Here is a 16727-nt window from a genome sequence, read left to right on the forward strand (position 1 = left end):
TATAATGTGTCAATGCAGGTTCATCCTTGGTAAAAAAAAAAAATGTACCAGTGTGGTGTGGGATGTGATAGTAGGGGAGGCTGTGCCTGCATTGGGGCTGGGTGTATATGGGAAATCTCTGTGCCATCCTCTCAGTTTTGTTGTGAACCTAAAACTGCTCTATTAAAACAAGTCTTAAAAAGAAAGATAAAAGGAAAAGAAGTGTCTGCTGCCAACTCTGATACTTTCAGTGGCTCAGTGCATTGCATATCGTCACCATATGTTGGAAAAATGATAAAGTATGAAAGACACTGCTGATCTAATGATAAAACTGGTGGTAATAGGTAAAGAGGGACTAGTCTTGAAAATAAGCTGGAGCTAAAGAAACTCTGGATATTTAGATTTTATAGATTTTATGGCTGGATGTTTTAGATTAAGTAGCTAGTTTAAAATGATTGTTGGAATTCCTGTTTGAAAAATAACTTTGTTATTGCAAACTTTGCCTAAATTGCTTTTGTAATAGACTCTAATGCAATTGAGTTTAAAATGTACATCTTTGTTTCTTAGGACCGGAATTCACATAAACAGATTCTACTTTTAGAATCACTGACCTCTTTAGAGATATTGCTAATCTATTAATCTTTGAATTTAGATGCTGTTAGGAAATAAAATGGCTGGTGGTTAGGAAAATATATTTGGGAAATAAATTTGAGGACTCACATTGTGATGTTAAGCTCTTTACTCCTACATCTACACAATAATACGGACTTAGTGTGAGGTAGAATAGTGTACCACGAGGTGGTACTATATAGTGATTAAGACTTTGAGTTTTTAAATCAGACAGATGTGGATACATATACCCTCCGGCCATTAACTAGTTACCCTAACATTGCAGTGTGTCATTTTCATTGCTCAATTCCTGTTCCTTATTTATAAAAATGGGGCTCATCCACAGCTTTTATGAATATTATGGTGGAGAGTAAATAAGAAAATGTACATCGAGCTGTTAGTGCAGTGCTAAGTAAATAGCAGGCACTAAGAAATGGTACACATCATTATTATCACTATTCTTAGGTTGAGATTTTTAAATTATTGTGGAAACAGTTTGACTCTATGTCCTTACATTTGGAATTTTTAAAAAAAAATTTTTAATTTCTTTTCAGCATAACAGTATTCATTGTTTTTGCACCACACCCAGTGCTCCATGCAATCCGTGCCCTCTCCAATACCCACAACCTGGTTCCCCCAACCTCCCACCCCCCGCCCCTTCAGACCCCTCAGATTGTTTTTCAGAGTCCATAGTCTCTCATGGTTTACTTCCCCTTCCGATTTCCCTCAACTCCCTTCTCCTCTCTAACTCCCCTTGTCCTCCATGCTATTTGTTATGCTCCACAAATAAGTGAAACCATATGATAATTGACTCTCTCTGCTTGACTTATTTCACTCAGCATAATCTCTTCCAGTCCCATCCACATTGCTACAAAAGTTGGGTATTCATCCTTTCTGATGGAGGCATAATACTCCATAGTGTATATGGACCACATCTTCCTTATCCATTCGTCCGTTGAAGGGCATCTTGGTTCTTTCCACAGTTTGGCGACCGTGGCCACTGCTGCTATAAACATTGGGGTACAGATGGCCCTTCTTTTCACTACATCTGTATCTTTTGGGTAAATACCCAGTAGTGCAATTGCAAGGTCTGGAGCAAATAATCCAAAAATTTGTATGGAATCAGAAGAGACCCCGAATCGCTAAGGAAATGTTGAAAAACAAAAATAAAACTGGGGGCATCACGTTACCTGATTTCAAGCTTTACTACAAAGCTGTGATCACCAAGACAACATGGTACTGGCATAAAAACAGACACACAGACCAGTGGAACAGAGTAGAGAGCCCAGATATGGACCCTCAACTCTATGGTAAAATAATCTTTGACAAAATAGGAAAAAATATACAGTGGGAAAAAGACAGTCTCTTCAATAAATGGTGCTGGGAAAACTGGACAGCTATATGTAGAAGAATGAAACTCGACCATTCTCTTACACCGTACACAAAGATAAACTCAAAATGGATAAAAGACCTCAACAGGAGGAATCCATCAGAATCCTAGAGGAGAATATAGGCAGCAACCTCTTCGATATCATCCACAGCAACTTCTTTCAAGATATGTCTCCAAAGGCAAAGGAAACAAAAGTGAAAATGAACTTTTGGGACTTCATCAAGATCAAAAGCTTCTGCACAGCAAAGGAAACAGTCAACAAAAGAGGCAACCCACGGAATGGGAGAAGATACTTATATTTGGAATTTAACTGTGTCTCTAACTATGTAAATCAGATGCAGATGGGAGAGAGCACTGTGATTTTTTACATAGTTTGGTAGTAACATAGGAAAACTGATTTGTAAAAACAAAATTTGCTTTGTGTATGATACAGAAAATCATGATAAAAGCTGGAGGAATAACTCAACTTATAACTATAGTGAACTAGCATTAAAAAACCCAGGCCTGTATAAAATATTTAAATATTGTTTACTCTTCACCCAATAGAAATCTGTGTTATAAGCCAATATAAAGTTAATATTTAAAAAAAATTGTTTTTCTACATCCAGAGAAAGTTATTTCATTTTTGATTTATATTATATCCATTTGTTTTCTGACGGGATATGTAAAGGTTAAGAGGAATACAATTATGGCTCAGTTGTAATTTTATTTTTCTATTTTTTTTTTTAGTATTTTTTTATTATGTTATGTTAGTCACCATATAGTACATCATTAGTTTTTGATGTAGTGTCCCATGTTTCATTATTTGCATGTAACACCCAGTGCTGCATGCAATCCGTGCCCTCCTTAATACCCATCACTGGGCTAACCCGTTCCTCTAACCTCATCCCCTCTAAAAGCCTCAGTTTGTTCCCCAGAGTCCATAGTCTCTCATGGTTCTCCTCCCCCTCTGATTTTCCCCCCTTCATTTATCCCTTCTTTCTCCTAATGTCCTCCATGCTATTCCTTATGTTCCATAAATAAGTGAAACCATATGATAGATTACTTTCTCTGCTTGACTTGTTTCACTTAGCATAATCTCCTCCAGTCCTGTCCATGCTGATGCAAAAGTTGGGTAGTCATCCTTTTTGATGGCTGAGTAATATTCCATTGTATTCCAGAGAAGACCACATCTTCTTTATCCATTCATCTGTTGAAGGGCATCTTGGCTCTTTCCACAGTTCAGCTATTGTGGACATAGCTTCTTGAACACAGATGGCTATTGAAGGGCATCTTGGCTCTTTCCACAGTTTGGGTATTGTGGACATAGTGCATATGGCCCTTTGTTTCACTACATCTGTATCCTTGGGGTAAATACCCAGTAATACAATTGCTGGGTCATAGGGTAGCTCTGTTTTTAATTTTTTGAGGAACCTCCACACTGTTTTCCAAAGTGGCTGCACCAACTTGCATTCCCATCAACAGTGTAAGGGTTCCCTTTTCTCTACAACTTCTCCAACATTTGTTGTTTCTTGCCTTGTCAAGTTTTGCCTTTCTAACTGGTGTAAGGTGGTCTCTCAATGTGGTTTTGATTTGAATTTCCCTAATAGCTAATGATGATGAACATTTTTTTCATGCGTCTGTCAGCCATTTGTATGTTTTCTTTGGAAAAGTGACTATTCATGCCTTCTCTCCATGTTTTGACTTATTACTTATTTTTTGGGTGTTGAGTTTGAGAAATTCTTTATAGATCTTGGATATCAGCCCTTTATCCATATTGTCATTTGCAAATATCTTCTCCCATACCATGGGTTCCTTCTTTGTTTTGTTGACTGTTTCCTTTGCTGTGCAGAAGATTTTATCTTGATGAAGTCCCAAAAGTTCATTTTCACTTTTGTTTCCCTTGCCTTTGGAGACATGTCTTGAAAGAAGTTGCTGTGGCCGATGTCGAAGAGGTTACTGCCTATGTTGTCCTCTAGGATTTTGATGGATTCCTGTCTCACATTGAAGTCTTTCAATCATTTAGAGTTTATCTTTGCATATGGTGTAAGAGAATGGTCCAGTTTCATTCTTCTGTATTGAGCTGTCCCAATTTTCCCAGTACCATTTATTGAGGAGACGGTTGTTTTTCCATTGGGCATTTTTTCCTGCTTTGTCAAAGATTAGTTGACCATAGAGTTGAGGGTCCGTATCTGGGCTCTATATTCTGTTCCATTGGTCTGTGCGTCAGTTTTTGTGCCAGTACCATGCTGTCTTACTGATCACAGCTTTATAATATAGCTTGAAATCAGGAAACATGATGCCCACAGCTTTTTCTTTTTCAACATTTCCTTGGTGATTTGGGGTCTTTTCTGGTTCCATACAAATTTTAGGATTGTTTGTTCCAGCACTTTGAAAAATGCCATTGGTATTTTTCTTTTAAACATTTTATTTGTTTATTTTACAGAGAGAGAGAGAGAATATGCACAAGCAGGGAGAGTGGCAGGCAGAGGGAGAGAGAGAAGCAGGTTCCCCACAGAGCAGAGGAAACCTAATGTGGGACTCAATCCCAGGACTGAAGATGCTGAAGGCAGTTGCTTAACCAGCTGAGTTACCCAGGCATCCTGCCATTAGTGTTTTGATTGGTATGGTATTTTGATTGGTGTTGAAAATATAGATTGCTCTGGGCAGCATAGACATTTTTTTTTTTTTAAAGATTTATTTATTTATTTATCTGACAGATCACAAGTAGGCAGAGAGGCAGGCAGAGAGAAAGGAAGGGAAGCAGGCTCCCTGCTGAGCAGAGAGCCCGATGTGGGGCTCGATCCCAGGACCCTGGGATCATGACCCGAGCCGAAGGCAGCGGCTTTAACCCACTGAGCCACCCAGGCGCCCCCCAGCATAGACATTTTAACAGTGTTTACTCTTCTAATCCATGAGCATGAGATGTTTTTCCACCTTTTTGTGTCTTCTTCGATTTCTTTCATGAGTGTTCTGTAGTTCCTAGAGTATGGATCCTTTACCTCTTTGGTGAGGTTTATTCCCAGTTACCTTATGGTTTTTGGTGCTATTGTAAATGGAATCAAGTTTCTAATTTCTTTTTCTACAGTTTCATTGTTAGTATATAAGAAAGCAGCTAATTTCTGTGCATTGATTTTTATATCCTGCCACATTACTGAATTGTTGTATGAGTTCTAGTAATTTGGGGGTGTGGAGTCTTTTGGGTTTTCCATCTGTGAATAGAGAGAGTTTGACTTCTTCTTTGCCAATTTGAATACCTTTTATTTCTTTTTGTTGTCTGATGGCTATTGCTAGGACTTCTAGTACTATGTTGAACAATAGTGGCGAGAGTAGGCATCCTTCTTGTGTTCCTGATCTTAAGGCTCTCAGCTTTCCCCATTGAGAATGATATTCGCTATGGGTTTTTCATAGATGGATTTTATGTAATTGAGGAATATTCCCTCTATCCCTATACTATGAAGAGTTTTAATCAGGAAAGGATGTTGTATTTTGTGAAAGGCTTTTTAGGCATCGAGAGGACCATGTGGTTCTCTCTTCTCTTGTTAATTTGTTCTGTCATATTGATTGATTTGCAAATGTTGAACCACCACTGCATCCCATGGATAAATCCCACCTGGTCCCACCTGGTCCCACCTGGTCATGGTGGATAATCTTTTTAATGTACTGTTGGGTATTATCTTGTTGAGAATCTTGGCATTCATATTCATCAGGGATATTGGTCTGAAATTCTCCTTTTTGATGGTGTCTTTGCCTTGGTTTGGGGATCAGGGTAATGCTGGCCTCATAGAAAGAGTCTGGAAGTTTTCCTTCTGTTTCTGTTTTTTGAAACAGCTTCAGAAGAATAGGTATTATTTCTTCTTTGAATGTTTGGTAGAATTCCCCAGGGAATCCATCAGGTTCTGGGCTCTTGTTTTTGGGAGGTTTTTGATTACTGCTTCAATCTTGTTCTAGTTACTGGTCTATTCAGGTTGTCAGTTTCTTCCTGATTCAGTTTTGGAAGTTTATAGGTTTCTAGGAATGCATCCATTTCTTGTAGGTTGTTTAACTTATTGGCATATAGCTGTTGCTTCTAATTTCTGATGATGATTTCCATTTCCTTGGTGTTAGTCATGCTCTACCCCACTTCATTCATAATTTTATTAATTTGGGTCTGTTCTCTTTTCTTTTGGGTAAATCTGGCCAGTGGTTTATCGATCTTATTAATTCTTTCAAAGAACCAGCTTCTAGTTTCATAGATGGTTCTATTATATTTCTGGTTTCTAATTCATTGATCTCTGGTCTAATCTTAATTATTTTCCTTCTTGTGCATAGATTAGGCTTAATTTTTTGTTGATTCTCCAGTTCTTTAAGGTGTAAAGATAGTTTGTGTATTCAGAATTTTTCTATTTTTTTGAGTGACGCTTGGATGGCTATATATTTCCCCCTTAGGACCGCCTTTGCTGTATCATAGGTTTCAGACCGATGTGTTTTTGTTCTCTTTGGTTTCCATGAATTGTGTAAATTCTTCTTTGGTTTCCTGGTTGATCCAGACATTCTTGAGCAGGATGGTCTTTAGCTTCCAAGTGGTTGAATTTCTTCCAAACTTTATCTTGTGATTGAATTGTGGTTTTGAAGCATTTTGGTCTGAGAATATGCAGAGAATGATCTCCATCTTTTGGTATCAGTTGAGACCTGATTTGTGACCCAGTGTGGTCTATTCTGGAGAAAGTTCTGTGTACGCTTGAAAAGAATGGGTATTCTGTTGTTTTAGGGTGGAACATTCTGTATGTATCTATGTGGTCCATCTGGTCCCGTGTGTCATTCAAAGCTGTTGTTTCTTTGTTGATTTTCTGCTTAGATTATCTGTCTCTTGCTGAGAGTAGAGTGTTAAGATCCCCTATAGTTAATGAATTCTCACCAATATGTCTCTTTATTTTGGTAAGCAGTTGTCTTATGTAGTTGGCTGCTCCCATGTTGGGGACACAGATATTTAAACAATTGTTAGATCTTCTTATTGGATAGATCCTTTAAGAATGATATAGTGTCCTGTGTATCTAACTACAGTCTTCAACTTAAAATCTAATTTGTCTGTTAGGAGAATTGCTACCCCAACTTTCTTTTGTGGTCCCTTGGCATGAAAGATAGTTCTCCATCCCTTCACTTTCAGTCTGGATCTATCTTTAGGTTCAAAATGAGTCTCTTGTAGATAGCATATCAGTGGGTCCTGTCTTTTTAACCGATCTGCAGCCCTGTACCACTTTATGGGAGCATTTAGGCCATTCATGTTGAGAGTGATTATTGAGAGATACTATTTTATTGTTACCATGTTTCCTGTGAGGTCCTGTTTCTGTAGACTGTCTTTGTATATTTCTGTTCTGTATTACTCTTGGGGTTTTTCTCCTTTTATAGAACCTCCCTTAATATTTCTTGTAGTGCCGGCTTAGTGGTTTACCTGTTCTTCAAGTTTCTTCCTGTCCTGGGAGCTCTTTATCTCTCCATCCATTCTGAGTGACAGCCTTGCCATATAAAGAAGTCTTGGTTGCCTATGGACTCTGAAAAACAATCTGAGGGTTTTGAAGGGGCAGGGGGTGGGAGGTTGGGGGAACCAGGTGGTGGGTATTAGAGAAGGCACGGATTGCATGGAGCACTGGGTGTGGTGTAAAAACAATGAATACTGTTATGCTGAAAAGAAATTAAAAAAAAAAAAAAAGTCTTGGTTGCATGTTCTTCTTATTTAGTACCCTGAATATGTCTTGCCAGCCAGCCCCTTCTGGCTTGCCAGGTTTCTGTGGACAGGTCTGATGTTATTCTGATGTTCCTCCCTCTGTATGTAAGGAATCTCTGCCCCCTAACTACCCTTAAGATGGTTTCCTTGGTTCTAAGATTTGTAAGTTTTACTATTACGTGCCAGGGTATTGGTCTGTTCTCCTTGATCTTGGGACGCATCCTCTCTGCCTCTAGGACACGGATGCTTGTTTCAGTCCCCAGATAAGGGACATTCTCAGCTATGATTTAGTCAAATATCTAATGATCATCCCCCCCCCCCCCCACCTTCTACCTCCTCAGGGATCCCAGTAATTCTGACATTGGAAGGTTTCATGGCATCATTTATTTCTCTAATTCTGTTTTCATGGATTTTAAGCTGTTTGTTCCAGGCCTCCTCCTGTTCCTTCTTTTCTGTCAGTTTGTCTTCTAGATCACTAATTTGTTCTTCTGCCTTGTTTACCCTAGCTGTTAGAGTATCTAGGTTAGATTGGATCTCACTGATAGCATTTTTAAGTTCTGCCAGATCAGCTCTCATTTCTGCCCTTAGAAAATCTATGTTGCCATTAATAGTTTTCTCCATCTTAGCTATTGTCTTCAGAACACTGAAGTTTGCTTCCAACATCTTTCTTATATCCACAGTTAGTTCTGTGGCAGAGGTTGCAGTCTGAGTTTTTCCTACATTGGGGGTTCCTCCTCTTAGTTATTCTGTTGAGGGGTGGTTGAGGGAATGTATAGATTCCAGATTATTGACCACAATAGAAGCAAGATGCACCTGTTTTATAGGGACTTTAGGGTTGTCGGCCTCTTGTACTTCCACCCTGTCTTCTGGGGGAGGGGCCTGCAGCGATGTTACTCAGGCAACTCTGTTTGGGCAGAGTTGTCCTGCCTCCTCTGCGGGGGGGCGATGGGGTCAGTGAAAACAGTTTTCCTGGGACTTCTGTTCTCTGGCAGTTTTCCCTAGTGGCTTTCCACATCTCTTTTGAGAGTCAGAGCAGAAGTGACTGTATCCAAACCTCTTCAGAACAGAGAGATCACAGTCTGTTCTTCAGTGAGCTCTCCAGGCCACACTGTCTCCATTTGTCTGTGTTGCTAAAAATGGCAGGATCCTGGGTTGTGTGCCCCACAGTAGCATTACCAGCCCTCGCTTCCAGGTCCAGGCACATCTCTGCCCTTTGTGCTTCTAAAACCGCCAGCTGCCCCTCAGTTCACAATCTCCAGGTTTCAGACTGGAAGGCTGGGGAGCTGACCTTAAGTCCTTTCCCCGCTGTGACCAGTCTGCCAGTCTGTGCCTGGTCCCCAGCACTGGAGGCTTTTGTGCTCCAGTGGTGCAGGGATCCTGGAGGCTCCCTCCTCCTTCTGTTTATCTTCTAATATCTGCCTGCAGAATCTTGGCTCCCTGTTTCATATCTCTAGACCAACCTTGGAGATACTGTGTTTGTAGGGATCCAGATATATCTTCTTACATCACAGGCTGATTTCATAGGTGTTTGGAATGGCCTGGTAGATATTCAGCTCAACTCACTCAGCACTGGTTGAGATAGGATCCCCTCCTCTTCTGCCATCTTTGGGCCTCTCCTTCTCACAGTTCACAGTTGGGGATGGATAGTAGTTTGTATTGAATGATGTTCTGTAGCAGCCACACAGCAGAAGGATTATCGTTCACAGGGAACTCCTCTACCTCAGTTGTAGTTTTAATAATTATTGTAATAAACTCACAGAAGGATGTGGGATATCAGCTCTTTCTGTACGTCCTTCATAATTTTAGTTGCGAAAGCTTACACATCAAATAGAGACTAAAGAAAATAATATAAAAATGATAGTAACCATGGAATTTCTACTGAGCTTTTTGGCAACCAAGGGAAAAAGGGAAATAAGGGAGATTGTAGTTTTCACAGATTAATACGTTTGTCAGGAGAATATTCTCTTTTTTCTGGGCACTAAATTGTATGGGTGAAGTCACTGTGAGTTTAAATTATATATAGGTGAAGCATATTGGATGATATCATAGTTCCTTCAAGTACGGGTTTTTTTTTTTCCAGCTATAATTTTAAAGAAAGAATAAAAATGTTCGACTACTTACACAGCTCTAAGTATAGTGACGATTGTAATGTGGTGAAGGCCTTTCTTGTCTAAGAGTTAAAAATACACCAAGTAAACACTTCTTGATATGCTAGCTGCTAACAGCTTGGAACCTAGGTAGCTAATGTCATCTTCAGACTGCCTCTTTCAAGCCCTGTGTAGCTTTCTCAGGAATTGGAAAGTGATTTTCAGTATTATGGTCCGTGGCAAAGTATAGATCTTTTATGGCCATTGACAAGAGAATAAAATAGGTGTTTTTTTTTTTTTTTAATTTAAAGATTTTATTTATTATTTTAGAGAGAGAGAGAGAGCATGCACGTGAGCAAGCGTGAGCACGGGTAGATACAGAGGGAAGGGAGAGAGATCCTGAAGCATGCACCCTTCGAGCATGGAGCGCCACACTGGCTCAGTCTCAGAACTCTGAGATCATGACCTGAGCCAAAATTAAGAGTTGGACACTTAACTGACTGAGCCAACACAAGCGCCCCTCTTTTTTTGGGGGGGGGGGTAAGATTTGTTTATTTAGAGCACAGTGGTGCGGTCATGGCACCTGTGGGAGGAGGGGCAGAGAGAGAGAGAGAGTCTCAAGCAGACTCCCTGCTGGGCATGGAGCCTCACCCAGGGCTCAATCCCACAACCCTGAGATTATGACCTGAATCAAAACTAAGAGTCAGATGCTTAACAGACTGAGCCACCCAGGTGCCCCTTAAAATAGATATTTCTTAATTAGATGTCAATGCTTTCCCAGCATGCAGCATGGTTTCTTTTGTGAGAAATTTTGTACTTGGATTTTTAAAAAGGGGAGTAGGTCTTCAGACCCTTTCTTTTTTCAGTTTCAGAGATTTAGAATCCCAAATGATATAAATTATGGATGAAGTTAAAGAGGAGAAAATATTATACTTCTCAAATTTTGCTTCTTAGTAGAAGTAAAGATTTAATGTCAAACTCCTGTGGATTGCTGGTACAAATTGGGCACTTTCTGAACAATTTATAAGTTGAATGTTATTTTTGTATTGATTTTCAGTACAGAGGAGAAGACCAACTAAATACATAGATAATTCACTTAGAATAGTCTTCTTGAGTCCTTTGTTAGGGTCCATTATAATCCTGGAAGTAAATCCATATTATTTTACCTTTTGCCTGACAGTAATGTTACCTTAACCTGAAGAAATTATTCATACCCTCTTATTATTCTCTAATGTGTAAAATTAGGAATAGTGGCTGCTTTTCACACCTTTTGGGGCTCTTTCTGGGGGCCCGGCAGCTTCACAGTATTAAAGAGAATAGGATCTGAGCCCTGTCCAACCATTTGCTCAGTTTATCTTTGAGCCTGTTATTGGAAGTTTTCTGAGGCTCCATTTGATTCACTGTAAATGGAGATAACACTCATCTCACACAGATGCTTTAAGCATAGGAGGAAAACGTGTGGGCATATCTACAAGCAAGTGTCCATGATTGCTGTAATAATGTGTGGAATGTGGCAACCGTCCTGTGTTCTCTGCCCCAGGCACTTAGTGCCAAGACTTCCCTATGGCCGGGGGGTCATGGGGAGTTCACAGGCAGGTTTAGATCAATCTTGGGGAATATTTTAATGGACTGCATGTTGCCAGTTGACATGAGGGAAACAAACTGTAACATTTTATACGCTAAATTCAAAGGAGTAGATGTTTGCCAAAGCTTTGGGTAGGCCAAGTCCTTTTTCTACAGTTAGTATCTTTTTCAGTTGGGCCTCAGGTGAGCTCTCTCTGATATATATATGTATATATATATTTTAATTTCTTTTCAGCGTAACAGTATTCATTGTTTTTGCACCACACCCAGTGCTCCATGCAATCCATGCCCTCTCCAATACCCACCACCTGGTTCCCCCCAACCTCCCACCCGCCGCCCCTTCAGACCCCTCAGATTGTTTTTCAGAGTCCATAGTCTCTCATGGTTCACCTCCCCTTCCAATTTCCCTCAACTCCCTTCTCTTCTCTAACTCCCCTTGTCCTCCATGGTATTTGTTATGCTCCACAAATTAAGTGAAACCACAATATAATTGACTCTCTCTGCTTGACTTATTTCACTCAGCATAATCTCTTCCAATCCCGTCCATGTTGCTACAAAAGTTGGGTATTCATCCTTTCTGATGGAGGCATAATACCCCATAGTGTATATGGACCACATCTTCCTTATCCATTCGTCCGTTGAAGGGCATCTTGGTTCTTTCCAGTTTGGCGACCGTGGCCATTGCTGCTATAAACATTGGGGTACAGATGGCCCTTCTTTTCACTACATCTGTATCTTTGGGGTAAATACCCAGTAGTGCAATTGCAGGGTCATAGGGAAGCTCTATTTTTAATTTTTTTTTTAAAGATTTTATTTATTTATTTGACAGAGAGAGATCACAAGTAGATGGAGAGGCAGGCAGAGAGAGAGAGGGAAGCAGGATCTCCGCCGAGCAGAGAACCCAACGTGGGACTCGATCCCAGGACCCCGAGATCATGACCTGAGCCGAAGGCAGCGGCTTAACCCACTGAGCCACCCAGGCGCCCCTCTCTTTTTAATTTCTTGAGGAATCTCCACACTGTTTTCCAAAGTGTCTACACCAATGTGCATTCCCACCAAAGTGTAAGAGGGTTCCCCTTTCTCCACATCCTCTCCAACACATGTTGTTTCCTGTCTGTCTGATATTTTAACAACTCAGTAAGCCATTGCAAACAGTAATTTCAGAAAAGCCTGAGGAGATTTGATTCTTCTCTCCATGGGTCCCATTTGGGTTCTTCTCCTATTAGACTTTCAGCATTTTGTGACCTACAAGTTAGGCTCACAAAGTTTCCTCTGGGATTCTTGATGTACACATTCACAGTTGAACCCCTTATGTGTGTTCTTCTTGTCCTTTGTCTGAATCTTTAAGTTGCATAAACTCTATTTAACAGACACAAAGGAAGGCTTGTGTTTTCTACATCCCACGCACTAAGGTAGTGAAAAAGAAGTAGATGCCTCAGGGCCACTTTGTATGTAGGAATAAAATGAGAGTATAGTAGAGCATGTCATCCATAATAAAGACCTTTGACCAGGAAAAACAAAGAAGCAGAAAACCAGTGGGCAAAAAGCCATGGTTGGTTGTTTTGTTCTGTTATTCTCCTCTTTGACCCTTACTTCAACAATGTCTTTTTTGTGAGGAAATCAGTTAGCTTTTTCACCTCCCAAGTATTCACTCTCATCCCTGAGTATCAGTTAAATCTGGTATGGGAAGTGAACCACCCTTCATGTCTCTCTAAGGCGTGGAGCAGATGGGAGCCTTTGTGTATGACCAGATCCAAGCCAGACCCTTTTCCATCTCTTGGCAGTTCAGAGCACTGAGCTCTGGAAGGCGTTGTTCTGTTCTCGTGATTTGGAAACTTCTATTTAGAACATGGCCCTTTGCACTGGTCCTTATTGAAAGTACCACAGCTTATATAATTGAAGGGTGGCATGGTATCTTTAGGTACACTTTTTTAAATGTTTTCTAAGAAGGGAGGAAACTAATTTTCCTTTTACCCTCTTGAGTTCTAGCTGAGATCCTGTAGTAAAATGACAGATGAACGGAAAAAAGCTATGATTACATGTATACCTCACATACACAGGGGAGATACCAGGAAAAATGGGTAACTTAAAATTGTAGCTTTAGAATTTAAGATTAATGCCATCTTAATAGGGAACAAGGAGTGGGATGTAGCCTCTTATAAAGAGTATTTTGATTTTAGGAATGATGGCTGGGCCCTAGCAAAGTAGGTGGGAGATCCGAGACTGTGACATGGTCTGTCAGTCTCCTCTGGATGTATGTGGACTTTAAGACTGTTCTTTTGTGATAAGAGTCAGTCCTCCCTGTTTGATGAAACTCCCAGGGAGGGGACTTAGGACAACTGAGTTCCTTTTGGAGGACCTGTCTTTAGGTAGATAAGGGGAGTTCAGAGAAAGCCTTTCCCTGCACTTGGCTATTTTTAAGTATCTACAGTTCACAATAGTGCACCAAAGTGGCATATTTTGGGGTGGCATATTCTGCTCATGCTTTACACTAAAGAGTCTAACTTTTAAAATTGGAATATTAGAGGGCCCTCTTGCAATGAAGCATGTCTAATTTCAGGCTTGATTTTTTTAGATACATATAGGAAAAAACAAATACATGTGTATATTATATATGCATATATAATATATATATAAGATCTGGAAATTTTGTGGTAAATGTTGTTATACCCTACCTCTCATCTCCCCCCCCCCCCCAAGAACAGCAATATAGCACAGCACATCAAACTTATGCAGTCACACATACTCCATAGTTGCAGGCTTCTCCAGAGTGGTGGCATTTATAGTGACAATAAACTTACTTTTTTCCTAATAAACTTTATAGGTGGTCTCCCTTTTTGCCCTTGCATGAGTTAGACAGAACTACTTCCTTACTGTTGGTTGAAAGTAAGATCTGTACCCATTGTCTAGATTATGTTTGTGTAGCTCCTAGTTGACACAAAAATATATTATGTGCTTTAATATGACACCCAAAATTAATTAGTCAGTATAAGGGTAAAAAAAAACCCACATAAATCATGTTCATGCTATAGGAGGTTTCAGTCAGTCCCTCAGTATTTTCAGTCCTAGTTTACCTTCGCGAGCTGGGGGGGTCCCTAAACCCTCACTGGCCGAAGTCCACAGAATTCCGTCTGGTTCCTATCTCAGACACATCTTCCTTTTCTCAGTCTTGCTTCATATCTTTGATAGCTTTGGACAAAGGCCGTGATAGTGGAGGTAGAGCAACATAGTAAAATCCTTGGACCACCTCTCTCCCCTTTCTCTGGACCTTTGTGGAGAAAGGTAGGGTTACATTACTGGTCCATGCTGGTGGCCCACAGGTCATTTCCTGGAGGTGCTTAGACAAGGAGAGGTTGACTGTCAGCTGATGAGAGAAGATGACAGTGTGCCTGCGTGTGCCAGTTGCTCGTCCCCAGCAGGTGCCCTCATCCCACAGCCTCTGGAACCAGTATGTCCTTGGGAGGCCATGCACCCAGAATGTAAATCCAGGTCTCTATCCAAAACTCATGCTCTTTCCTTTTCATAGTGGGGACTTTTTAAAATGTTATTCACAAAATCTCTTCTTTTGTTCAGAAACAAAAGTTTGGGCAAGTCATTCACAGGAAAATAGGAAAGAGATTTTTTTTTTTCCTGGAATTAACAGTGAAACCTGTGTGTAATTTAGAGCTAAGTATACACATTCTCTGGGCAGATGTTCATTTTCTAAAGGAGAATGTGACCTAAGTAGTTTGGAAACCTCTGCTCTAAGCCTCAGTTGCCTTACCTGTACAATGAGAATACTACTTCTCTGCTCTTGGGATTGTTTGTGGATTCAGTATGACCATCTTTGTGAAGGTTTTAGACTATATTGGTGCAGAGAAAGTGCTCAGTAATGAGAAGTTTCATTACATGTTGTCAATCTTGATGGTATTTTTTAGTGATTTATTTTCATCCTGAGGTCTAGATACTTAATATTCATTCACTAGTATCAGGAAATGTGTTTTTCATGTATCAGTCCACTTACTTGGAATCCTACTTCAGTTGATTTTGAACTTCTTTGATTGCAAAAGTATGACTGTAGTAAACAAAACTTGACCCAGACAGGGAGGTAGACACTGCCTTGTAGTTGCATTCAGAATCACCTGTTTGTGTGTGTAATGACTTATGCATGGTAAAGAGAGTGTTTCAGGTTCATACAGTACAGGTACCTTTCAAATCTGGAAAAGTTTAGTTTTCTGGAGGTATTTCACTAATTTTTAGATGTTAAAGTAAGTATAGATGACATGGTGTATTGTGCTTTGATTTCGAAACTTTGTTTAAACTTTGTTTAAGCTTTGTTAAACAACTTTGTTATTTTATTCCTACTGTTTTAGGGAATATCTTGGTAAACAGCTCCAATCTGAGCAGCCCCAGACTGCTGCTGCCCGAAGCTGAACATGCCCTCCAACCTCAGAATCTCCAGCCTTCCTGTTTCACCTGGGACGCAGTACCTAAGTGTGAATCTCACTAGTTAGTGTCAAGAACAAGTAATTTTTCATTTTACTTGCAATTTTCTTCTGTTGTGTCTCTTTTCCCAGTGCTGATTTTCATTAAACGTGTTTGCCCTGTAAGTTGTATAAAAGTAGGTGCTTTCTGTTGCTAAGGAAAAGATTACTGTTACATGTACCGCTTGTAATTTCTGTATTTATTGTTCTCTGGAAATGAGTATCGTTATTAAAGGATTCTTGCTTCAAAAAGGTTTTGCTATTTACTTATTCCTTACTCAAATTATAACAGAAATCATCTTTTTTCCTAGCCAAATTGGGAGAATTGTTGTAAGGTAGTGAATGGTAAGTAAATATTCTGAAATTCTGCATATCTATGTCCATCTACCCATCCATCCGCCCATCTGTCCATGTGCACATACACATTACAGCAATCCTCTGCTAATATTTAAAGAACTTTAAAATTTTAAATACATTTTTAACATAATGCTATGGTCCAAAAGATTTGCCTGTGGAGCTCAGTGAAGAATTTTAGCTTTAGAGTTATTTTTAAAAGATTTTATTTTTTTGACAGAGAGATAGATCACAAGTAGGCAGAGAGGCAGGCAGAGGAAGAGGGGGAAGCAGGCTACCCGCTGAGCAGAGAGCCCAATGTGGGGCTTGATCCCAGGACCTTGAGGTCATGACCTGAGCTGAAGGCAGAGGCTTAACCCACTGAGCCACCCAGGCGCCCCTAGAGTTATTTTTATTTCATTGATTTCCTGTACTTTCATTCTTGGATTTTAGTACCTCAAGTCTGTCTTTTTTTTCTTTTTTTAAAAGATTTTATTTATTTGACAGAGTGATCACAAGCAGGCAGAGAGAGAGAGAGGAGGAAGCAGGCTTCCCGCTGGGCAGAGAGCCCAACTGGGGGCTTGATCCCAGAACCCTGG

General features: G+C 40.1%; 1 protein-coding gene across 4 annotated transcripts in view; it reads left to right on the plus strand.

Annotated features, from left to right (window-relative positions):
• The window catches only part of ATP6V1H (ATPase H+ transporting V1 subunit H), a 155578-nt gene extending 139531 nt beyond the window's left edge, over window positions 1-16047 (plus strand). For all 4 annotated transcript variants that reach the window (XM_047727107.1, XM_047727110.1, XM_047727109.1 and 1 more), the window contains one exon: window positions 15685-16047. In XM_047727107.1, the coding sequence (XP_047583063.1) occupies window positions 15685-15745 (61 nt within the window). In that variant the 3' untranslated portion in view covers window positions 15746-16047. The remainder of the gene's footprint in view (window positions 1-15684) is intronic.
• Window positions 16048-16727: the final 680 nt, after the last annotated feature.

The sequence above is a fragment of the Lutra lutra genome, chromosome 4 (assembly GCF_902655055.1).
Source record: "Lutra lutra chromosome 4, mLutLut1.2, whole genome shotgun sequence".
Classification (NCBI taxonomy): domain Eukaryota; kingdom Metazoa; phylum Chordata; class Mammalia; order Carnivora; family Mustelidae; genus Lutra; species Lutra lutra.